Source organism: Carcharhinus amblyrhynchos, chromosome 10, assembly GCF_965287045.1.
Source record: "Carcharhinus amblyrhynchos chromosome 10, sCarAmb.v2.hapA, whole genome shotgun sequence".
NCBI classification, from domain to species: Eukaryota; Metazoa; Chordata; class Chondrichthyes; order Carcharhiniformes; family Carcharhinidae; genus Carcharhinus; species Carcharhinus amblyrhynchos.
This window is the reverse complement of record NC_137333.1, coordinates 86,655,961-86,682,427: the sequence shown is the minus strand read 5'-3', so window position 1 is coordinate 86,682,427 and position 26,467 is coordinate 86,655,961. Positions and strand designations below refer to the sequence as shown.

General features: G+C 44.4%; 1 protein-coding gene across 2 annotated transcripts in view; it reads right to left on the bottom strand.

The window, feature by feature from the left end:
• Window positions 1–26,467, bottom strand: part of anos1 (anosmin 1) — a 197,538-nt gene that overhangs the window by 18,495 nt on the left and 152,576 nt on the right. For both annotated transcript variants that reach the window (XM_080197531.1, XM_080197532.1), the window contains exons 6-9: window positions 24,395–24,524; window positions 19,924–20,129; window positions 19,460–19,604; window positions 9,990–10,139 (exon numbers count right to left, since the gene is read on the bottom strand). In XM_080197531.1, coding sequence (XP_080053657.1) covers window positions 9,990–10,139; window positions 19,460–19,604; window positions 19,924–20,129; window positions 24,395–24,524 — 631 coding nt within the window. The remainder of the gene's footprint in view (window positions 1–9,989; window positions 10,140–19,459; window positions 19,605–19,923; window positions 20,130–24,394; window positions 24,525–26,467) is intronic.

The following is a 26,467-nucleotide window of genomic DNA, read 5'->3' as shown; positions in this document are numbered from 1 at the left end:
CTATGATGGGGCAGGAGATAAATATAGCGTGAGGCTTGAGGCCTTTAGTCATCTTCAGGGACTGGAGACAGCTGGACCTGCGAGGGACACACTGTACTGGGGCAGAGGATAAGTCATTAAGGAGGAAATTGCGAGGCATCTTGAAGGGAATTGCTTGATAGAGCAGACGCAGCACGGTTTCATTAAAGGGAAGTTGTGTCTGACAAATTTACTGGAGTTCGATGAGGATGTGTCTAGGGCGGTGGATAGAGGAGAGCCGGTGGATGTGGTCTTTCTAGATTTTCAGAAGGCGTTTGACAAAGTACCTCACAAGGGGTTATTGCAGAAGGTCGAGGGACATGGAGTTGGGGGTAGGGTGTTAGCGTGGATAGAGGATTGGCTGTCAAATAGGAGGTAGAGAGTGGGGGTCAACGGGTGCTATTCGGATTGGCGGATGGTGACTAGTGGAGTGCCCCAGGGGTCGGTGCTGGGGCCTCAGCTTTTTACCATTTATATAGATGATCTGGAGGAGGGAACCGAGTGTAGGGTGTCGAAATTTGCTGATGACACCAAGATTGGGGGAACGGCAAATTGTGCGGAGGTTGTGGAGAGTCTGCAGAAGGATCTAGATAGGCTGGGCGAATGGGCCAGGAAATGGCAAATGGAATTTAATGTTGGCAAGTGTGAGGTGGTCCACTTTGGTAGGAAGAATGGTAGAAAGGACTATTACTTACGGGGCGAAAAACTGCAGCAGGCGACGGTGCAGAGGGACCTCGGGGTCCTTGTGCATGAGTCGCAAAAACCCAGCTTGCAGGTGCAGCAGGTGGTCAGGAAGGCGAATGGGATGCTGGCCTTCATAGCGAGGGGGATTGAATATAAAAGTAGGGAGGTCTTGCTGCAGCTGTATAGGGCATTGGTGAGGCCGCAGCTGGAGTACTGTGTGCAGTTTTGGGCGCCGCACCTGCGCAAAGATATTTTGGCCTTGGAGGGAGTGCAGAGGAGGTTTACTAGGCTGATACCGGAGTTGAGGGGGTTGTGCTATGAGGAGAGGCTGAATAAACTGGGCTTGTACTCGTTAGAGTTTAGAAGAATGAGGGGAGATCTCATTGAGACGTATAAGATGACGAATGGGATGGATAGGATAGAGGTGGAGAGACTCTTCCTGCTCAAAAAAGACAGTAGGACTAGGGGGCACAGCCTCAAGATAAAAGGGGGGCGGTTTAGAACGGAGTTGAGGAGGAACTTCTTCACTCAAAGGGTGGTGAATCTCTGGCATTCTCTGCCCGTTGAAGTGGTGGAGGCTGCCTCGCTAAATATTTTTAAGACGCGGGTTGATGGGTTTTTGATAAGAGAGGGGATTAAGGGTTATGGGGAGAAAGCGGGAAAGTGGAACTGAGCAGCGACAGATCAGCCATGATCTTATTGAATGGCGGGGCAGGCTCGAAGGGCTAGATGGCCTACTCCTGCTCCTATTTCTTATGTTCTTATGTTCTTAAGTACAGCGTGAGGCTTGGGCCTTCACTCCCTTGTGAGAGCACAGGTCCAGCTGTCAAGAGAAATAATATAAGTACTGGGGGTCAAGATATGGAATCAGTCTGGGTAGAAATAAGAAATAGCAAAGGAAAGTAGTCCCTGTTGGGAATAATCTATGGATCCCCAGACGGTAGTTCCATAGTGGGATGCAGGAAAGACTGGGGGCTTGTAAGAAAGATATGACAATAATCATGGGTGATTTTAATATCAGGTGACAAAGGAACAACACTCTGAAAACTCATTATTTCAAATAAACCTGTTGGACTTTAACCTGGTGTTGTGACTCTTCTTACTGTGCCCACCCCAGTCTAACACCGGCATCTCCACATCATAACTGACAGAAGACAGAGATGAATGGGTCTTTTTCTGATTGGCAAGTGGGATGCCAGAGGGCCCCAACTATTTACAATCTAGATTAATGACTTGGACACAAGAACAGAAGATACCATAGCTAAATTTGCAAATGACACTAAAATAGGTGGGATAGTAGTTGCAATGAGGAAGTAAGACATTTACAAATGGATAGGAATGGGTTGGGTGTGATGGCCAAGATGTGGCAGATGGAGTCTAATGTGGAAAAGTGTGAGGTTATCCAGTTTGGATAACTTCATAGGAGTTGAATACTGGAATTGGGACATCTTGTTGAAGATGTACAAGACATTGGTAAGGCCACACTTGGAATATTGTGTACTGTTCTGGTCACCTATTATAGAAAGGATATTATTAATCTAGAAAGAACGTAGAAGAGATTTACTAGGATGCTACCGGGACTTGATGACTTGAGTTATAAGGAGAGGCTTGATAGACTGGGACCTTTTTCTCTGGAGCGTAAAAGGCTGAGGGATGATCTTATAGAGGTCTATAAAATAATATATAAAATAAAATGCTGGCCTTCATAGCGAGGGGGATTGAATATAAAAGTAGGGAGGTCTTGCTGCAGCTGTATAGGGCATTGGTGAGGCCGCAACTGGAGTACTGTGTGCATTTTTGGGCGCCGCACCTGCGCAAAGATATTTTGGCCTTGGAGGGAGTGCAGAGGAGGTTTACTAGGCTGATACCGGAGTTGAGGGGGTTGAGCTATGAGGAGAGGCTGAATAAACTGGGCTTGTACTCGTTAGAGTTTAGAAGAATGAGAGGAGATCTCATTGAGACGTATAAGATGATGAATGGGATGGATAGGATAGAGGTGGAAAGACTCTTCCCGCTCAAAAAAGACAATAGGACTAGGGGGCACAGCCTCAAGATAAAAGGGGGGCGGTTTAGGACGGAGTTGAGGAGGAACTTCTTCACTCAAAGGGTGGTGAATCTCTGGAATTCTCTGCCCGTTGAAGTGGTGGAGGCTGCCTCGCTAAATATTTTTAAGACGCGGGTTGATGGGTTTTTGATAGGAGAGGGGATTAAGGGTTATGGGGAGAGGGCGGGAAAGTGGAACTGAGCAGCGACAGATCAGCCATGATCTTATTGAATGGCGGGGCAGGCTCGAAGGGCTGGATGGCCTACTCCTGCTCCTATTTCTTATGTTCTTATGTTCTTATAATGAGGGGCATAGGTCAGCTATGAAGTCAATATCTTTTCCCAAAGGTAGGGGAGTCTAAAACTAGAGGGCATAGGTTTACGGTGAGAGGGGAGAGATACAAAAGTATCCAGAGGGGTGATTTTTTTCACGCAGAGGGTGGTGAGTATCTGGAATAAGCTGCCAGAGGTAGTATTAGAGGCAGGTACAATTTTGTCTTTTAAAAAGCATTTAGACAGTTACATGGATAAGAAGGGTATAGAGTGATATGGGCCAAATGTGGGCAATTGGGACTAGCTTAGGGGTTTTAAAAAGAGGGCGACATGGATAAGTTGGGCCGAAGGGCCTGTTTCCATGCTGTAAACCTCTATGCTCTATGATCAAAAAATGGAAAGGCAACTTATTATCTAAATGGAGAGAGTCTTCGGGGTGCTTCTGTGCAGAGGGATTTGGGTTCCTTCTGCACAAGTTGCAGAAAACTGGTATGCAGGTATGGCAGGAATAAGGAAGGCAAATAGAATCTTGGCATTTATAGCTGAAGGAGTATATAGATGGAGTTATAGACAGTGTAGAAGATTGAAAAAGGAGACACCTGGGAACTTTCCAGATCACCACTGTTGTGGACAAAGCTCCTAACCCTGCCAGTCATGAAATTGGGTAATGAGTTACGAAAACTATTGTGGTAATTTTTACAAATCAGTATTCCCAGCGCTGACCTCAATACAACTGAAGTGCCTTTTGCAAATTCAGGTGCCCAGATCAGTTGAAGTTAATGAGAGCTAAATAGAAAAGCTAATTTTAATGGATATAAAATGTATGGGGTGCAATCTATCCCATGTCTTAATTACAATTAACGTCTCCTGTCAAACAAAGTTCAATAACAGAGCATTAGTCTATGAGACCTATTCCATTCTACTGCATAAACATTTGGGACTGTACTCAGAATGCATCAGGTCTAGCTAGACCTTTTAAACTTGAGCTTAAACATCACCTCAGCATTATTATATCTCCTCCGGAAGACACTAAGCCACCAGTTCATTTAACTGTCACTCACATGAGAAATATCTCTAAATAATGGATGAATACTGAAAATTGTTCATGGGATCCTATTGACAAACTAACTGCATTTATTGCTGTTTTATGATCTCTTAAAAGTCTTCAAGAACAGATTCAAAATCCTACTGCGTGTCTGGCCAGAGGCAACATTTAAGGTGGCAGGTAAAGATTGTAGCCAAGCATTGAAGGTAAATGATCGAAGTCAGTAACTTAGTGTAACAAAACTGTGTGTGTGGATTACTATAATTGTGGGGAAGATTGAGTGCTCTTCTTGTCCAAGCTGATCAGTAACTGCAGAGGCAGGATGTCTGGATAATTACATACCTGATGTTTGTTATGACAGGGGGCCAGTTATGCGACCTATATGATATGTCTATTGGATACATGTGACACTCATGATTGTAATTGTGACAGAACACTGAACAATTACAATGGGTGACTGCCACACTAGGTGATCATAAATGTCGCTAAGTATTAGATTGACAAGCTGTACAAAATCAAATATTAAGTGTACTTACACGGGTCAGCCTTGCAGAATACTAAGAAACTCACAGATGGTATTAGTTTAGCTTATCCGCCAAGACCAATATCAAACCTCATGCAGTTCTCCGAAATCTTCTGCCGTTTCAAGCCTTCTAACTCAAATAACTAAGGTCAGGATTTTGGAAGCAAATGGGGGAGGCAGGCACCTTGGCTGGCACCATCCTGCCCCCCTGGGCCATTTTTTTGCAAGGCCAGGTCACAGGATAGAACATCTACCCACTCTTATCTGGATGGGGAGCCAACTTGAGGCAAATAAGAAGGACATCAAGGTCTTTCTCCCAAAGCAAATGGAATTTTCTAGTCATTAGGCAGATTTCCTACATCGAACGAAACAAAGCTGGCTAAACAAAACAATCATCCGATAGGGATTACAGTTGTGCTTTGTTCCACCCTGCTAGGGATCCTACCTCCTGCAACCAACATAGCTGTCAGGTCATAACTGGGTTTGCTGCTGTTAAGTTGAAAAGTAGTGGCCTTTCCTAAATGAAATTCTTCCACTTGGTCTTTAGAAGGTGCCTAGATTGTGAGGCATCTCTCCTTCTCTCTCTGCTGACATTGGCAACTGTTGTCCTGGAAAGTAGGGTGGCCAATATGTCATCACCGCAACGTCTCCTCCTCCTGTAGGTGCCTACTCCCAACCATTTACTCTCAAAACTGGCATCCCTCCATTTCCTTCAGCAAATTATTCTTTTCTCAGTACTTATTGTCAGTAACCGTATAGCTGTGTGGCTGATTGAGAGAGTTGGCTCTCAGGGCTAGCAAGGAGTCGCTAATGTCTTCTCAGGCACAAAGAGGATAATCGTGATTGATTGCTAATTTGCAATAATATGAAAATTATAGACAATGGGCATTACTTCCTCAGGATCTGTGAAACTGCAGCAACAGCCACTACCGGTGCATAATAGAGAGCATCTTGCCAAACTTTATTATGGTGTATTTTGGCAGTTGTACCATTTTTGACCGGAAAGCTCTGCAGCGGGTAGTCAAAGCTGCCCAATACATCATTGACACCCAGCTACCAGCCATCCAAGACAATTATCATAAACACTGTCTAACGGAGATATCTCAGCATTAGTGGAGATCCCACCCATCCCAGCCACAGACTGTTTGCAACCCCCCACCCCTGCCATCTGGGAGGTGCTACAGATGTATGCGAGCCTAGATGACCGGGCTCAGAAACAACTTCTTCCCCAGAGCTGTTACCCAGCCAAACTCCATCCTTTAACATATTCCCAGGCATTGGGCATTGTGCAATATGCACATATGCACTTAATGATTATTAGCACTAGTTTGTAATGACTTCTTGTTTTGATTTTTCCTTTGTATCTTTGGAGTCTGCAACCTCACTTCTTGTGTATTTGTATTTGTGCACTATACAATGACAATAAAGTTGAACTGAATTGAATTTAATTTTAATATTCCTCTGCTAACATCATGCTGCCCCGCTCTCAATCATCAGCAACCCTTGAAGCTTACAACAGCCTGATAAATGCCACAATGATTGTTAACCCAGACATACACACACCTGCTTCTTTGAAGGAATAGGTGAATCTACTTCCTGACATGAAAATCAAAGCATTATGAAATAAAGCCTTGAAAGCTGTCTTCATTTTTCAGATACAGACAATGTGGTAAGATGAACACAAAGTGATGATCATTCTAATACAAAGTTGCGGGACAAAAATAATGATTCATTTTTAGCCTCTAACCATACCTTGGTGCTCAGATTCAGGGTAAAGAATGCCTTTGTAGGTTTCAAGGCCTCTTTATAGCCATTTCACCATCCATTAATCTCTATAGAGGTGGACAAGGAGATTCTATAACTTTTACTAATAGACATGTTGGTGAACTAATAGCAGCTGTTAGGGTAGGTATTATACCCAATACAGTAAGTACAGGGAGAATTCTGAGTTATGTTTCCAATTGGGAAAGTACTATGCGAACTTAATTTTTTTCCTCCAGCGATTCTTCATTACCTGTGACTAAATATCTCAACTAAGATGTAACCAAGCAGTTTATCAAAGGACATCAGACATTTCTGTCACTGCCACTAGTCTAGAGGAACCCTTTTGTATGTGTTTAACAATAGGCAGCTCAATAGCAATCAACTGGCACTGATCTATTTTTAGTGTGACAGTGTAAAGACTGTGCAATCTCCTCAATAGAATCTTGGAACTGTACACCCAACATTCCTGTCCACTGTCAGTGTTTCAGAGGTGGCCATAGCATCTGGGCTATATGGGCAATATTAAGAGGTAACGCAATTCATACCAATTTCTTAAAAAAACACAAAGAAATCATTGAATAGTAAATGAAGGTGACATTTAGCCTCTGTCAGTGGAGCAATGCAAAATTAACCAAACTGCCTTGCAACTCTCTTCCCCATTAACTTCTATTTCAAATATTTATCCAATTTTCATTAAAACATTGAAGTGTCTTTGTCCCAGGAGCAGGCTGGCCTTTAGTAACAATCACTCAGATACTAGGGGTGGCATGATGGCACAATAGTTAGCACTGTTGTCTCACAGTGCCAGAGAGCCAGGTTCGATTCCTGGCTTGGGTCACTGTCTGTGCAGAGTCTGCATGTTCTTCCTGTGTCTGAGTGGGTTTCCTCCAGGTGCTCCGGTTTCCTCCCACAGTCTGAAAGATGTGCTGAATGGGTGGATTGGCTGTGCTAAATTCCTCCTCAGTGTACTGGAACAGGTGCTGGAGTGTGGAAACTAGGTGATTTTCAAGGGTCCTTGTGCATGAGTCGCAAAAGCCCAGCCTGCAGGTGCAGCAGGTGGTCAGGAAGGCGAATGGGATGCTGGCCTTCATAGCGAAGGGGATTGAATATAAAAGTAGGGAGGTCTTGCTGCAGCTGTATAGAGCATTGGTGAGGCCGCAGCTGGAGTACTGTGTGCAGTTTTGGGTGCCGCACCTGCGCAAGGATATTTTGGCCTTGGAGGGAGTGCAGAGGAGGTTTACTAGGCTGATACCAGAGTTGAGGGGGTTGAGCTATGAGGAGAGGCTGAATAAACTAGGCTTGTACTCGTTAGAGTTTAGAAGAATGAGGGGAGATCTCACTGAGACGTATAAGATGATGAATGGGATGGATAGGATAGAGGTGGAGAGACTCTTCCCGCTCATAAAAGACAGTAGGACTAGGGGGCACAGCCCCAAGATAAAGGGGAGGCGGTTTAGAACGGAGTTGAGGAGGAACTTCTTCACTCAAAGGGTGGTGAATCTCTGGAATTCTCTGCCCGTTGAAGTGGTGGAGGCTGCCTCGCTAAATATTTTTAAGAAGCGGGTTGATGGGTTCTTGATAAGAGAGGGGGTTAAGGGTTATGGGGAGAGGGCGGGAAAGTGGAACTGAGCCACGACAGATCAGCCATGATCTTATTGAATGGCGGGGCAGGCTCGAAGGGCTAGATGGCCTACTCCTGCTCCTATTTCTTATGTTCTTATGTTCTTATGTAATTTCATTGCAGTGTTAATGCAAGCCTACTTGTGACACTAATAAATAGACTAAAATAAAAGTTTCAACAATGACTAGAATTCCTTAAAATGTCCCTAATAAAATGTTTTTCTGTACAGTGAATATTACTTCATAACCAAGGAGTGAGTTGCCATTTAATTTTGGGAGTTCAAATGATGTTAATGAATAGCTTCATAATCAGTGTTGGCTTTGATATTACAATAATGTTTACAATGTTCATTTCTTTTAGATAAATCATTTTTATTCTGAACATGTGCTCTTTAAACATACACAACAGCACCGCCAGCTAGAAAAACATTATCCCAGCTAAACGTTTGAAACAAGTATTTTAGCTTCCTTTCCTAATTATTTTTAGACTTCTAGTAAATTACTGCCACACCTACAATCTTACAATTAGCACACAAGGGAAATGAACACACAGGTGGTACAACAATTAGGGTATTGAGTCGGCAATTTTAAAAGGTATTTACGAAACAGTTTTCCTCCTTTCTTTCAATGTCAACATTAAGTGCTCTCTGGGAAGGGTTCTATGGGTTAAGTGTCAAGTGAAGCACCTTCTAATCAGTTGACAGTTATGGGTAGCATGGTGGCACAGTGGTCAGCACTACTGCCTCACAGTGCCAGGAACCCGGGTTCAATTCTGGCCTTGGGTCACTGTCTGTGTGGAGTTTGCATGTTCTCCCACCATCTGTGTGGGTTTCCTCCCAAACTCCAAAGATACTCAGGGTATAGTTTATTGGCTAAATTGCCCCTTAACATCAAGACAAATGTGTGGGGTGTGGGTGGGATCGTTGGCAATGTACGCTCGATGGGCTGAATGGTCTCCTTCTGTACTGTAAGGATTCTATGATTCTATGACATGTATGCTAGTTTCAAAATAACACCTCTTACTAGATCAGTACTACCTCACCTTTGCCTAAAACAAATATCACCCAACGATGCTTCAGTTTGGTGTTCCATCAAGGTAACTGATCATTTTGTCTCTCTTCCTCTCTGCATTTAAGATGCTGCGTGAAACTTCCTTCCTTAAACCCTGGTTTCATCATATGCTCTGATAGTGCCTCAGATGGTTCAGTGTCAAATTTTGTTTCTAATGCACCTTGAAGCAACTTGGGACATTTTACTCTGATAGGCTGGGATTGCGTTTTGGTGCTGGGAATTTGTTAAGCAAACTCATTTCCCAAAAGACCTACATATTTAGGAGAAAAGGAAAGAATTTTTCATCCTATTGCCCAGACTGGATTCAAACTTAAGAGGTGAAGGTGCGCTCACCCAGTACGTCAATGGGTCAAATACATTGCAATTCCAAAAAGAGTAAGGACAAAAAAAGGAGTAAAATGCTTAATGGAAAATAAATCATTAATATAAGAGAATATGCCTTTAATTGTCAGAATACGTTGCCTCGGCAAAGCAGCCAACATAATTAAAGACCCCATGCACCCCGGACATACACTCTTCCACCTTCTTCCGTTGGGAAAAAAATACAAAAGTCTGATATCACATACCAACCAACTCAAAAACAGCTTCTTCCCTGCTGCTGTCAGACTTTTGAATAGACCTACCTCGCATTAAGTTGATCTTTCTCCACACCCAGCTATGACTGTAACACTACATTCTGCACACTCTCCTCTTCTTTATGTACAGTATTTGTCTGTACAATGCGCAAGAAACAATACTTTTCGGTGTATACTAATACATGTGACAATAATAAATCAAATTTGTTTAAAAAGATAGCCAAAATTAATATCAATGTTCCATCACTCTCTTAATATTTTTCCCCAATGAATGATGAATCTCACAGTTTCATTCTTACGCTGAGCAGAAGGTGAGATTAAACATCTCGAGTTACTGAAGGTTTGGAGATACGGATCTTATAGTAATACATACCTTCCATTTTCTTCCAGTAAACTTTAACCTGAAGCTGAGTATCCTGATAAAAAGGGGCCCCAACATCGACGAGTCGCATAGTTCTTTTCCCGTGAGACGATGGGAGGGCATTGACAACACCGTGTCTGGACTTTGTTGCTGAAGATGATCCTTTGAAGAAATAAGGCCAGTGTTAAACCAATTGCTGCAGAACAACACATGCCTTGAGCAAGCTGATGGATGACGCCATCAAAAAGCAAGATCTGTTCATTAGTTTAGACAAGTTAAGGTGCCTCTAAATACCCTGCAGAGGGGGATGTTTGAAAAATGGCCACTTTGGTTGCTACTCATTGTTGCTATTAATAAGTCATTTCCATTTTTTGCCCATAGGCCCAACTCCAGCAGCAGCAGATTAAATCAAATAAAATAATGTCACTGGCTCTGGAATATCGAGAACTATCGTAAATGTTTCTTATTTTCCCCCAGCACCTATAGAAGCAGCAGTATTTATCCATCACACAAAGCAGAATATTCACTCCTCCTACGCAGCTCCAACCTGAAACAGTGCTGAAATAAAGGCAAGCAGGGAAGCATTGAGATGTGCAGAGAGAAGGTGGACAACAGCCATTGTCTGCACAGCAAGATGCCACAGACAACAATGAGATAACTGACCAAGTTTTAGTGGTGATTGATTGAGGGAGCAATACAGTCCGGGATAGTGGGAGAACGTTTTTCTCTGTGCGGTGATATGTGGAATATTTAACCACGCCCGAACCAACAGAACAGCTGAACAGGGTTGCATTTAACATCTCAGCCAAGGGAGGCATTTCAGAAAAAGCGGCACTCCTGCAGCACTGTACCAGAGTATCAGCCTAGGTTCTATGTTTCAGTCTGTGGTGGGACTTGAAGACAATTTTTTGATTCAGTGGAACTGGGTGAGGTACTAGTCATGACAGAGGTAGCATGAACTAACTGCATTGTGTGTATATCATTATGTGTCATTATGATACATTATCAAGTCGCTGATGGTTCAGACTGTCAGTGAGGTGTGTGCAACCCATGCCCCACATTTCAACAATCCAGCTACCATGTTAAATCACAGATATCCATACAGTGGAGACAGTGACCTGAATTTTCCCTCTCTCATCGGGAAGACCTGGTTCCAAGAAACCAAATTCTGTAAAAGGTTTTTTATTCATTCATGGGACATGGGCATCGCTGGCTGGCTGGCATTTGTTGACCATCCCTAGTTGCCCAAGGACAGTTGAGAGTCAACCACATTGCTGTGGCTCTGCAGTCACATGTAGCCCAATCTTCTTCCCTTAAGGACATTAGTGAGCCAAATGCATTTTCCGACAATCGACAATGGTTTTATGATCATCAGTCGATTCTTAATTCCAGATTTTTAAAAGTGTTTTTATTGAATTCAAATTCTACCATCCGCCATGGCAGGATTCGAACCCGGGTCAATAGAACATGAGTTGCGTTTCTGGATTAATAACCTAAGTGATAATACCACTAAGCCACCCCCCCCCAACACTGGTGTCCCCAGACTTCTAGTTGTCATTCAGGGAGTGCAGGGTGTAGTGGGAGTCATGATGACCCAACTGGAATTGTGTAGAGGCAGAGGCAGGCCCAATATATGTTGGGCAAATCGGTCCGGGATATAAAGTGCGTCATTAGGAAGGCCATTTGGTGAACAAGGAAGTTGATTATCAGAGTGTGCATCAGAGGAGAAGTCAGGTGAGTTCAAACTCCTCACACGTTGTCCAACTGGCTGCTGGTCCTGGAACAGATACAACCTAGGCTGACACTCTGATACAGTCCTGAAGGTGTGCCATTTTTTCAGAAATGTCTTCCTTGGATGAGACGTTAAATGAAATCGTGTCTAGTTGTTCCCTCCATTGGTTCGGGTGAAGTTAAATATCCATAGACATTACACAGGGAAGAGAATTGAATTCTCTTCATGGGCTTCCCAATGGGAAGAGTTGTCATTGTTGTTGCTTTTTCACATTGTAGTGAAGCAGTACACTGACCACTGGGAGCACTGAATGGCTTCACAAGACACAGCCATGGAGATGACAGCATCATAAGAACATAAGAACATAAGAAATAGGAGCAGGAGTAGGCCATCTGGCCCTTCGAGCCTGCCCCGCCATTCAATAAGATCATGGCTGATCTGTCGTGGCTCAGTTCCACATTCCCGCCCTCTCCCCATAACCCTTAATCCCCTCTCTTATCAAAAACCCATCAACCCGCGTCTTAAAAATATTTAGCGAGGCAGCCTCCACCACTTCAACGGGCAGAGAATTCCAGAGATTCACCACCCTTTGAGTGAAGAAGTTCCTCCTCAACTCCGTTCTAAACCGCCCCCCCTTTATCTTGAGGCTGTGCCCCCTAGTCCTACTGTCTTTTTTGAGCGGGAAGAGTCTCTCCACCTCTATCCTATCCATCCCATTCATCATCTTATATGTCTCAATGAGATCTCCCCTCATTCTTCTAAACTCCAACGAGTACAAGCCTAGTTTATTCAGCCTCTCCTCATAGCTCAACCCCCTCAACTCCGGTATCAGCCTAGTAAACCTCCTCTGCACTCCCTCCAAGGCCAAAATATCTTTGCGCAGGTGCGGCGCCCAAAACTGCACACAGTACTCCAGCTGCGGCCTCACCAATGCCCTATACAGCTGCAGCAAGACCTCCCTACTTTTATATTCAATCCCCCTCGCTATGAAGGCCAGCATCCCATTCGCCTTCCTGACCACCTGCTGCACCTGCAAGCTGGATTTTTGCAACTCATGCACAAGGACCCATGGCACCACTAGATCCTAAAGGTATTCTGCAGTGAAGTTGTTAAACATTATGTCTCAGTGGATGTATGATGAACAGTGCCATGGTCCTTAGCCCATCAATTTGCCCTCTTGCCACCCACACAGTTGCCCCTTCACCAGATCCCTCACAGCTATGCAACGGCATGGCACAACTGTGCAACTGAGAAGGAGTGAACCAGTGGGGTAGTGGTGACCGGGAGTGCAACGTTATTTGGGAGTGACAAATGCCACATTCGTGGCACCATACATTTGTGTATAGCCATTTCCTTCCCTAACCCTCAACTGTACTCACTGATGATATGGAGAAAATGGATGCAAACATGATTGTGGGCATTGTAAGCTGCATGGCTCACCACACTCCTCTTTTTAGGTTTGTATTGCCGGATTGTCACATAGAGGCGTAGGGAATGAGAGGATTGTGCTGCAGTGTAAACGTGCAATGACAAGAGCTTGTAGATTTTGGTGCAGGGGGTACAGAAGCATGCAAGAAATAATGCTTTTCACTGTATACTAATACATGTGACAATGTAGACAATGTAGCCAAGTAAGGACAGGCGATGGCCTAGTCGTATTATCGCTAGACTATTAAGCCAAAAACTTAGCTAATGTTCTGGGGACCTAGGTTCGAGTCCCGCCATGGCATTTGGTGGAATTGAATTCAATAAAGAGTATTTGGAATTAAGAATTACTAAAGACCATGCTTGTTAATTGTCCTAAAAACACATCTGGTTCACTAATGTCCTTTAGCGAAGGAAATCTGCCATCCTTATCTGATCTGGCCTACATGTGACTCCAGGTCCACAGCAATGTGGTTGACTCTCAACTGCCCTTTGAAATGGTCTAGCAAGCCATTTAGTTCAATGGCCACAAGGGATGGGCAATAAATGCTGTCCCACCAGTGATGTTCACGTTCCACGATTTAAAGTAATAAATCAAATCAAGAAGAGAAGACAAATTCTTCACCCTGCCCACTGCAGCATCATTGTGAATCCATTTCTGGTGATAGACTATCCACTGGTTTCCATTCCAGGCTCCCAGAGCAATCACAACTACAGTTCTTCACACTCCACATCCTGTAAGGACTCCTATCCATTCTCTTAGACCCTCCACCATCATGACATCTGTTCCAACTTTCCAAAAGCTGAAGACATGTCTTCCTTCTTCCTCAATCGTGGCTTCCCACCCACTATGGTTGATGGGGCTCTCAACTATGTCAAACCCAGCTCCGGCAGCTTTGCTCTTACCCCTTCCCTTTCCCCCAAAACCAGAATAAGGTCCCCCTTGTCCTCACCTTTCAGCTTGCTAGCCTCCACTTTCAAAGGATCATTCTCCGTCATTTGCACCAACTCCAGCATGATGCCACTACCAAACACATGTCCCCCTCACTCCTCCTGTCAGTATTCCACAAGGACCATTCCCTCAGAGAGATCTTGGTCCATTCCTTCCTCACCTCCAACACTTCATCCCCTGCCCACGGAACTTTCCCAAACAATCTCAGAAGGTACAATGCCTACCCTTTTACCTCCTCCCTGCTCGCTATCCCAGGTCCTAAACACCCTTTCAGGTGAAGCTTCACATGCACCTCCTTCAATTTGGTCTATTGTATTCGCTGCTCCCAATGTGGTCTACACTATATTGGGAGAGACCAGATGCAGACTGGATGATTGCTTTGCAGAACACCTTCAGTCCATCCACAAGCAGCACCCAGACTTTTATACTGCTTGCAATTTTAACACACCATTCTAGTCTCCTGTCCACATGTCCATCCTGGGTCTGTTGCAATGTTCCAGTGAAGCCCAGCATAAACTAGAGGAATAGCACCTCATCTTCTGATTAGGCACTTTACAACCTGCTCTCCATCTTTTTTACCCCTTGTCATCATCTCCCCACCCCCACCCCACCCCACGAGGGCCATTTGTTACATTTTGCAGATTGTTCTTTGTCATACTGCTCATCTTTATTCTGCCATTGATATATTCTGATCTCTTAACGGGCCGCTATTAACACTCTTCCAAGCCATGATCACCACCATTTACATTCCTTGTATCCTTTTGTCCATAACATCTTTGTTAATCCCTCCCTAGCCTCCACCTATCACTGGCCGACCACCCAGTTCCTACACCTCCAACCCAGTCCCGCCTCTCCAAAACATTTTAAATTATATCCTATTTCCAGTTCTTTCTGATGAAGGGTCATCCTGACTAGAAACGTTGGCTCTATTCTCTCCACAGATGTTGTCAGACCTGCTGAGATTTTCCAGCATTTTCTCCTTTGGTTTCAGATTCCAGCATCCGCAGTATTTCGCTTTTAACATCAAATCAGATTGTCATTGCAGTCTAGGAGGGCCCGGAATGGGAGTGGCTCAGCAACGCTGCTAAGTATTAGTTCCATCGAGCACTCAGTCATGGAGTTACCAGTGTGCCTGTCCACTTGGCTGTCAGTGATACTGAATCACCCATAGCAAGTGATAAAGGCGGTAGTGAAAGCACTTTGGAACATGGTGGTAATGGAGATCACACACTGTCAGTTCACTGATCACAGCTTCCTCTCTCATCCCCATCCCTGGACCAGATCATACACATCAAGAGGAAGAAGATATCTGACTAGCCCACACTCTTCCAACTTAGATACCACCATTCGGGAGGGATTTAGTGAGCAAATACAGTCTGAGGCACTGGGTGAAGGATACTTCAAAAATCAGTCCATCAATGGTAGTAATATTGAGGAACAGTTGGATATAGATTTTCAAACAATCGCACCTTGTTAAGGCAACCTACTATGATAGAAAGATCAGGTTTGAAGGACTCTTTCAGGTCTTTTTAGCTCTTAAACTATCATTGAATCCCGACAGTGCAGAAGGAGGCCATTCAGCCCGTTGGGTCTGCACCAACTCTCTGACAGAGTATCTTATCTAGGCCCACCATAGCACCCTATCCCATGTCTATTTCATCTAACCTACACAGCCTGAGAAACTAAGGGGCAATTTGGTATGGCCAATCCAGGCGACCTGCACATCTTTGGAGTGTGGAAAGAAACCGGAGCATCCGGAGGAAATCCACATGGGAAGAATGTGTAAACTCCATACAATCAGTCACCCAAGGTTGGATTTGAGCCTGGGTCCCTGGCACTGTGAGGCAACAGTGCTAAGCACTGTGCCAATATGTTTAGGTTAATGGCATACAGAGTGCAGGAGGAGGTATCAGAGTCAGAGACATCTCTGCACAGTACCCTGCAGAGGAGGGCAGAAAGTCACAATGATGCTGCAGAGAGAAATAACGTGGAGCTTTCCGAATCACCATTAGGTGCACAACTTTTGGACAATCGGATATAGATGTGTGGGCATCAGGCGGAGATCCCGAGGGCAGTAGGAGCTCTAGAATGGAGGAGTCCTTTTCTCTCTTACCACCGTCTCCCCTCCCTCGCCCAACCCACCATGGCTATTTGTTACCTCTTCCAGGTTGTCCGTGAAACACCTCTGTTCAAATCCTGACCTGCTTCCATTACATATCTGCCCTCCCCATCCCCTTATCTCACCCTACCTCTGTAAAAATGATGGGGGCAGGGTTTGGGATGGGACTTCCTCATTTGGGCATCTGGTGTCATTTTCTTTGTGATGAGGAGGATTACTTTGTGCGGGAAAATTCAGGCCAATGTCACAGCAACATTACGCAGCTCTCCGCAAAAGTAAAAATAGGAGGCTTGGAGACCCTTTGTGTCACACAAAATTTCTTACACGGTGCATGTTAATTTTTTTTTGTCCAAACCTGTTTAAAGTGAATGCACCAGTACCATAGCATGTTAAGTATCAAAACACAGTTTTTACACAGCTGTATCTGTGCATTTGGTTACTCAGTAAAATCTGTTTACTCAATGACTTTCAGGTCTGTGCTTAATATGGCTATCAGTTAAGGTGCAAATAGACGTCTAAATCTGACTCCAATTTGTTTCTTAGAAGAGTGACAACTTTGTGTTATTTTACACAAATATTATTTGCTTTAAAAGGCTCTACATATTACCTTGTGGGATTAGAAAGTTGACTCTGGGTTTATTATTGGACCTAATGCCAAAAGCTTTGCAAATACAACAGTACTCGAGTACTTTATTTGTTTTAGTTATATTTACTTTTTGGCTCTATTCACTAAGTTCAGCTCATTAGACACATCAGTTCAGTGCATTTGACAGCAATCACCTTTTCTCTATGAGATAAAATGGGTAAAGGTCACCCTATGGTGTTTGCTGTTCTCCTCACCTCTGATGATACATTCTGAAGAATCCCAACTAGTCAATAACCTGTATTGAAAATAAGATTACATTTAACAAGTCACATTCAGCTTTCGTGATCCGCACATCCTTTTGTTTATGTGCAAATAGCCTGCCTTTGAAAGTTGCGACGCTAAAATATTACACGGTCGGTATAATGAGATATTAAGGAATTCAGAGGACAAGAGACTTCATTGTTGCCAGGGAGTCAAAGGTCATGTCTTTGTAATTTTGCCTGAAAAGCTCTTGTCTTCTGTTACCCTCTGATCTCACCTGTAGAAGGTTTTGAAGTTGCTTAATATCTGTTTGACATGATTTAGGAGAAAAGTAAAGGAATTCTATGCATCTGTTTACTGGTATAAAGAAATGAATGTTGAACATTCTTATTTTTGCCAGTCTTTAGTGTTTGCTTCCAGAAATTTTAAACTAATCATAAAATCATCAAACATATATAAGATTTGTTTCTGCGGCAGGGTGGTGCAGTGGTTAGCACTTCTGCCTCACGGCTTCAGGGATCTGGCTTCGATTCTCGGATCACTGGCTGTATGGAGTTTGCACATTCTCCCTGTGTCTGCATATGTTTCCCCCGGTGCTCCGATTTCCTCCCATGTCCAAAGATGTGCAAGTTAAGTTGATTAGTCATGCTAAATTGTCCCAGGATGTGTATGATAGAGTGATTAGCAGGGTAAATATGTGGGGTTTCGGGGATAGGGTCTGGATGGGATTGTTGTTGGTGTAGACTTAATGGGCTGAATAGCCTCCTCCTGCACTGTAGGTGATTATCGTGTGTGTTAATGTACACAGTTGTAGCCTCGTGGTATGGAGCAAACTATTATACAGGCAGTTCTCGGACTTATAACCCTATCGGTTCCTGAAAACCATGTCTTAAGCCAAAACACCATAAGTCGGAACTGATTTCCCCATGGGAATAATGGTATAAATGGGGGATTGATTCCTGAACCCAAGGCTGGAAATCATTCATAGGATGCCCAGTGGTGTAAAGTGCTTTCAACTCTCGCCTTGTAAGCTCACTGAGGCAACTATTGATGCCTGCACACCTCAGCACAAGAGGTTAGTGCAGAGGAAATAAGGAAGCCATCAATCGCTGTCAGTTTCGTATTTAATCTTGTGAATCTGAGTGCATATTAGACGATGTATTGACTGCTGTCGCGACAAATTTGTCAATAAAAACCATAACAGTAGTTTACAGGTAGATTAACAGAATAAGACACTAGTTTCCAAACTTCCAGTCTAATAAAGATACTCCAACCTAATAAAGGTGGTACAGTGGCTGGAGGAACATTATCCAGATGTACAGATAGATGCACAGAACATCAATGTACATCTTTCAATGTGCTGGCATGGTGTCATGAAGTCAAAACTGATGTTGTGAAGTCGAAACCAGTATCGATTCATGGATAACATATGTGCCTTGTAACTCAAACATTGTAAAGTCGAGGACCATCTGTAGATAGTTGTGGCAAAATATGTATGCAAGAGTGGAAATCTCACTCTGCCTATCCACTTGAGTGTAATCCCTCCCTCTCCCTCAACATGATTCTTGGCCTCTCTCAGCTTGTCTGCTTAAATCCTGACCTCCTGTTTCCCCTTACCCACCTGCCTGAATCAGTGCTGCTTGCCCCTGTTGCCAAACTGACTCCCAATTCTGTTGCTTTCTTCATCCCCTTGTGGTGCCCAGGACATACGTGAGGTAAATAAAGACAAAAAGAAAGAGAAAAATGGGAAGGAAGAACCAAATCCTGCGGAGATGATGGCCTGGTGGTATTATCGTCAAAATATTAATCCAGAAGCTCAGGTAATGTTTTGGGAACCCGGGTTCGAATCCCGCCAGATGGTGGAATTTGAATTCAATAAAAAATATTGGGAATTAAGAATCTACTGATGACCATGAAAACCATTATCGATTGTCATAAAAATCCATTTGGTTCCCTAACATCCTTTAGGGAAGGAAATCTGCCCTCCTTACCTGGTCAGGCCTACATGTGACTCCAGAGTCATTGCACTGTGGCTGACTCCCCACTGCCCTCCAAGGGTAACCAGGGATAGGCAATAAATGCTGGCCAGCCAGTGATGAGCATGTCCCACGAATGAATTAAAAAAATGTGAATTTCCAGGGGAGGGGGGTTGGGGGAGGGGAGGGGGTGGGGGTCAAAAGTCACAGGAGAAATCTGGAGGCAGGGAATTGAAGGAAGAGACAGAGAATTTGATAATACTGCATCAAAACCCTCAAACACTAACATCGCTGACACAAGTTTTCCAAGCATAGGGGGTTGGAATGTGAATAATATTCAAGACCTTCAACACACTGGGCATTGAATCACCATCTCATTTTAGCAACCTCAAGTTACCATTCACACTTCAGAAAATAAAATATCTCCTTACTTGTGCTGGGTGCCCGAGGGGTGCCAAAATACAGGGAGACTTTGGCACCTTTCAGACGTACTTGCCCCCAGTAGGTCACAGCTTGCAGATCCACCATATAGCTGCTGTTAGGCTGCAGACCCTCCAGGACCACATGGTTTTGAGACTGTAAGAGAATCAAACATTACTGACACACCAGCAGCAGACAGTCTGATTAAGAACATTCAAATTCTAGCATTGAGAACATAGGCAGAAAATTCAAGGGCCACCATTGGGGTAAAAAAAGGACTCCTGTGTTTTCTTGAACTCCCCAGTCCAAACCTAACCCTCGCTCGCCAACTAAAATAGTATACAATCATCATAAATTGTTAGGTGGGTACAGTTACGTTGCAATGTGTTATGTTACTGTTTCACTGCACGGGAAAGGCACTGCCACACAAAAGCCTTTGTGTCCCATACCTTTTGTTTTTGTTGACCACACTCACCCCACTTATTGTTTTCCTTCTTTTCTTTTTGGCTGGCACTATCGACTTAGCATTGACGGTCCAACTCCAGAACACTTTGTAATGGTGCACTGGGATATCCGGCTCTTCCAGCATATCCCAGACGATCCTGGTGGTGATGGTGCCGTCGCTGTTTGCGGTAAAGTTGCCAACCCTCACATTAGATGGCGCGGGTGGGGCTGAAGGATCTGAAACCACAGAGAGAGAGAGAGAGAGAGGATATCAGCGAAAGCTTAAGATTCAACATCGCGCTGTAGTGAACTCCCAGCTGCTGTTAAAGGCAGAAGACACCCAGGAACATGATTTGAAATGTTCAAGCATTTAATACTTCAGCAAGTCTGATATTCTGGCCACTCTTGGGAAGCACCATTGACTGTCAAAGTGCACACAGATTAAAATTTAATTACCCTTCAGGCTTTCTGTGCATAGATAATTCCTTTTTTTTAATTGTTATTGATCGATCTCTCACTCGCTCATGAGAATAGCCTTTATGTGGAGAAGTCTATAAACCACAACATACACTCCAGTAAAGTTGTCAGTAAAAGGGATGGTTTATAAGATACATGGTTCATGCCTGAATTTCCAATCTGTGCTTTTGACATGCCCAGCTCCTGCTAGGGTTAAGGTCACAAAGTTAGAACAAAGAACAAAGGACCAAAGAAAAGTACAGCACAGGTACAGGCTCTTCCCAATGGCAAGGAGTGCATTCAACGAGAAGACCCACTGATAACAGCATAAAGTCCTGCTGGCTGAAAGTGAGTGGCATGCTGCCTCCCGCCACCACGAAGCAGGCCGCCCATTTATTTAGATTATTGTACTGCGACCAAGGTCCTTGGGCCCAATTTTACCATCATGTTGCGCCTGTTTTTGGGTGCAAAAACTTGGTAAAGTCAGGCGTGAGGTGAGTAGCATGATCTGTGCCCACCTCTATGCCGGTTCCCCTTTTACCAAGGCCCGAAAATGGCTGCAAGCATGCCCAAAATGGGCACAATGGCCATTTAAGTGTATTTACATGCATTTAAATTGACTTAATGGGCTGCACGCCCAACTTTACCAGCGCTTTCCCCTTTATCACCCATTCGTCCATCCAGAATCGGTGCAAAACAGACATGCTCCATAGAAGTCTGATTCGGACACTCCAATTAGTGAGGAGGGAGGCACCTCGCATCCAATGGCTGTCCGCTTGAGATGATTGGTGGGGGGAAGGGGGGTCTGCTGCCACTCTGCCTATGATCAGTGAAGGGGGGAGAGGGATTTTGCTGCCACTCTACCTGTGATCAGTGAGGGAGGGAGAGGGATTTTGCTGCCACTCTACCTGTGATCAGTGAGGGGGGGAGAGGGGTCTGCTGCCACTCTGCCTGAGATCAGTGAGGGGAGGGAGAGGGATTTTGCTGCCACTCTGCCTGAGATCAGTGGAGGGGAAGAGGGGTCTGCTGCCGCTCTGCCTGAGATCAGAGGGGTGCAAAAGATGTCCTCGGCCACTCTGCCTGAGATCAGTTAGGGGGAAGGCGGGGGGCGGGGGGTTGCCGCTGCCACTCTGCCTGAGGTCAACGAGGGGGGAGGGAGGGAGGGATCTGTGATCGGTCTTGGTGCAGAGGGGGTGGGAGTATAAGGGGGTCAGTAATGTTGTGGGGGTAGGGCAATGCCTGTGGGGGCCATAGGGAGGCAGCCCGGGAAGGGTGTGGCCGGGGGGTAGCATTCTATCATTTTTTTTCTGCATACGCGCAGTTGAAGGTGCCGATTGGAGCTGCAGGATTTCGGGTGGGTTAAGCCCCGTCCACGGGCTTTTGCAATGTGATACGAACTCGCTGATATTTTTACAGTCAGAGTGCGTATAGGGGCACTTCAGAATGGGTCTAAAAGTCAGACCTGAAACACTCCCAGTTTCAAGTCTGCCCAGCACTTAGAGTTAAAATGGTAAAATAGGGCCCCTTTGTGTCCCACTCTGAACAAGCTATCTGAGCAGCCCTCCGGTCAACACTGACAACCATAAGCATAGTATGAGATACAAATGAGATTATCATTTGCTCCCCCCATTATTCCAAATCCATCACAAATAACTCCGAACATTTCCCACTGATATGGAACCGGCAGAAATCTGGTGGAGACATCTCAGCTGACAGCTCTGAACTTTACAACGCCTTCCAAACAGGCTGGGAGAAGTTGCTCCTTTTAACAATAACACAGAAGTTTTATAAAAAGCAAAAAAAAAGAGAAAACATTGAAAAAAAACTGGAGACGGCAGATGAAATCAAGACGTTAAAAGCTTTTGGACTAACAGCAAAGTGGCCTGCTGCCAGAATATTCTGGAAATGAAAGGTCTGCCCAGTAAGAAGGCTAAAGCCTGTAAGTCCCTCTCTCTAATCTCTGATTACATGTGACTGTTGTGCTTTACACAGGTATCTCATCCAAGTCATTTATCACAGCTTTGTTCCACACATCTCCCTCAAATCACAGCAATTACTTCAGCTCTCCACTGCTGGAAACTCTGTCCTTTTGTATCAGGACAGAGGTTCTATAAAAGTAGAATATGGGGAGGTTGGGACCCAGGTTCAATTCCGGCTAGGGTGAGTGTGTGGACTTTGCACGTTCCCCCCATGTCTGCGTGGGTTTCCTCTGGGTGCTCCAGTTTCCTCCCACACTCCAAAGATGTGTGGGTTAGGTGGATTGGCCATGCTAAATTGCCCCTTAATGTCCCCACATGTGTAGGTTAGGGGGAATTAGCGGGGTAAACGTGTGGGGTTACAGTGATATGACTTGGGTGGGATGCTGTGTCGGTACAGACTCGATGAGCCAGATGGCCTCCTTTTGCACAGTAGGGATTCTATGCAGTCTATGAATTAAGGGTTCACTCCCACACAAATAAACCTGGCTCCTATTTTCCACCTCTGAGGTGCAAGTCCTGCCCCAGTAATTGCCCACGAGGCTAGATAAAGCCTGTATTAAAGATGTTTTATTCGACATTATTTTCAAGTAATTTCTGTCAACTGGAAATAGTTAACATTTGATAACACCTGAATATTTGTTTGAGTTTCACATTTCATGGACTGAAAATGTTGCAAAAGCGCAGAACCGGAGACTCTCGAAGTTTTCTGGACTTTTGCAATCTGAAAGTTAATGTTTAACAGTGTCATCCATAAAGAAAGTAATGGGATCAAGTGCTTTTCATTGTATGGTGTAGATTTACCCAGGATTATGAGGAGAGTTGAAAAGAATGCTTAATTCTGACTTGACTACGAACGATATCCGCCACAGAAACCACAAGTTATTTCAAGCACTTAACTAAATCTGGGAAAATCCAACTCTGTTTCAAAGCTACTTTCTCAGGAGGCTAATGAAATTCAGCATGTCTGCTATGCCTGTCATCAATTTTTACAGATGTATCATAGAAGGCACCCTTTCCAGTTGTATCACAGCTTGGTATGGCTCCTGTTCTGACCAACTTCACAAGAAACTATAAAAAGTTGTGAACTTAGTCCAGCCCATCACACAAACCAGCTGCTTACCCATTGACTCCATCTACACTTCCCACTGCCTTGGAAAAGCAGCCAGCATTATCAATGACCCCAAGCACCCCGGACATTCTCTCTTCCACTTTCTTCCGTCGAGAAAAAGATACAAAAGTCTGAGAACACGTACCAACCGACTCAAGAACTGCTTCTTCCCTGCTGCCATCAGTCTTTTGAATGGGCCTACCTCACATTAAGCTGATCTTTCTCTATAACCTAGCTATGGCCATAACACTGTGGCCAGAATTTTACTGCCCTGGAATCAGGATGGGTGCGGCACACAGAACAGAATTCTCCATTGGCCTCAGGCAGGATTTTACGAGCCTCGCCCAAACGAGGTTGCAAAATATCGGCATATATCCAGCACCCTTTGCTTTCCTCCTCCCTATGTACTCTAAGATGTGGAGATGCTGGCATTGGACTGGGGAAGCGCGGTGAGAAGACTCACATCACCAGGTTAAAGGCTAACAGGTTTATTTGTTAGCACGAGCTTTTGGAGCGCTGCCCCTTCGTGACCTCAAATTCTAAACCAAAACAGGTTATTTTTACAACCTGCCATCTTAATGTTTAAGCCGTCACACTCACTGTGTTCTCAATCCTCATTAATTACTACAGAAAATCTGGGAGAATCCTAAAAAAAAACATACTATCAAATCACCAGTTTAGATTCTAAGGGGCAGCACTCTGAAAGCTCATGTTGCCAAATAAACCTGTTGGCCTTTAACCTGGTGTTGTGAGACTTCTTACTATGCATTTTATGAATGGTATGCTTTATCTATTTAGCTTTCAAGAAACAATACTTTTCACTGTATCTCAATACATGTGATAATAATAAATCAAATGTAAAAAAAAATTTAAAAAGGGGAGGGAACAAAAAAGACAAGGGCAATTCTCATTCTTGGCCAGACTCGAAGCTGGAGTAACATGTGAAGGATAGCACAAACCTTTTGAGGAGCGGAAATGTTTGCTGGGAGCAGTGAATCCTCTTGTGCCATGTACGTTAATAGCAGCGACTCGAAACTGATACCACCGACTGGGACGGATGTCAGGCAGCTGAAGCCGTTCTTCTGTGGTCTGGTGGCATAGAAATCAAATCAGTGCCAACACGAAATACATGAGTCTACGCTTGAAGCACCTTTGTGGGCATAACGTCTAAACCTTGCCTCAAATATTGACTGTGTCTGGTAAATGACATTGAGTTCTAGCGCTCCTCAATATAGACTCAACTTGCGATTTTTTTCTTTTGCTTACTCAATTTAAGGTGCATATATTGCAGTACAGACCCACAAGCATCGAGAACTTCCCAAAAATCCCACCATATAGTATCACCAGCTTGGTATTGAGGATCAGCAGATTAATGGACAACGTGGGGCATTGTATCCAAGACCTCCTTTATCCTCACTCAACATTCAAACTCTTTCAAGTGTCGCTTGCCATTGATCAAATACAGAACATAGAAACTGGAAGTTTCCATTTGGCCCTTCGAGCCTGCTCCACCATTTATTTTGATCATGGTTGATCAGCAAATTCAATATCCTGATCTCTCTTTCCCCCCATATTCCTTGATTCCTTTAGCCCCAAGAGCGATATCTCATTTCTTCTTGAAATTGCGTGTCGTTTTGGCCGCAATTACTTTCTGTAGGAGTGAATTCCACACATTCACCAATCTCTGGGTGAAGAAATTTCTCCTCACCTCAGTCCTAAAAGGTTTACCCCTTATCCTCAAACTAGTTCTGGATTGCCCTACCATCTGGAACATTCTATCTGAGTCTAGCCTGTCTAATCCTGTTAGAATTTTATGGCTGGAATTTTCCTGCCCCTCCCACCACGGGAATCGGAACGGGCGAGGGGTGGGCAATGGGAAGATCCATTGATCTTGGGCAGGATTTTACGATTTCGGGATGAATGAGGCCGTAAATTCACGCCCAATAAATTTCTATAAGATCTCCTTTCGCTCTTCTAAACGGCAATGAATATAATCCTAACCAACTCGGTCTCTCCTCTTTTGACAGACCTGCCATAAACTTTTGCTTAGGCCATTTATATAGTGTTTTCAGCACCAACATGACTGGGATAAACAATCTCAGTAATAACTAAACTCAGACTCAGGGAGGGTATGCAACAACAGCACCATTGAGAGATCCTCTGTATTAAATACCGCATTATAATGCCAAGCTGTGAAAGACTAAATGGAATGAAAAGTCAATTTAAGATTTTTGCCTGCGCTAATAACAGCAACGAACCTCCCCTGTGAATGTCAGTGTTTGAAGAAGAGTTGCCTCTCACCCCTGTATGTCCCTGTGTTTCTCTGCCTTTCATCCCCTGGGCACTGAGTGAAACAGAGGTGGGCAGCATTAGCAGCAGCAGCTACTCAGACCTGACCACAGTCAAAGCAAGGCAGTCAAAGCCCGGAAAATTATTTTATTTAGAAAGATCCACTTTTAACTCAGTGAGTTGCTGATAAAATATTCAAGCATTGGCCAACAAAGGAAGTGGCCAGAATCATAGAATCCCTACAGTGCAGAAGGAGGCCATCAAGTCTCCACACTCCCACCCAGGCCCTATCCCCATATCCCCAAGTATTTCCCTTAGCTAGTCCCCCTGACAGTAAGGGGCAATTTAGCACAGCCAATCCACCTAATCTTTGGACTGTGGGGGGAAACCGGAGAACCCAGAGGAAACCCACACAGACACGGGGAGAACACGCCACCTGCACACAGTATGCTCCATTCTGGAGTCTAGTTTGATGATGGGTGAGGAAGAGCGATGAGTGATTTTGGCTGGTGGGGTGGAAAAGCAGGATGACTAACTGCACCCGATCTTGCACTCTTTAGCTCATTAAATATGCGCCTGCGAAGAGGTCACCAATTCTCACGATGGGGCCAGGCAGAGAGTCGCTGACTCTGCCATTACCTCCTGGGGTCAAAGGTCAGGGTGCCACATTTAACGGGTGCCAGGCCAGCCTGCATTGTATCTTCCATCTTTGCCCGGTCACTGCTCCACCCTTTCCGCACTCA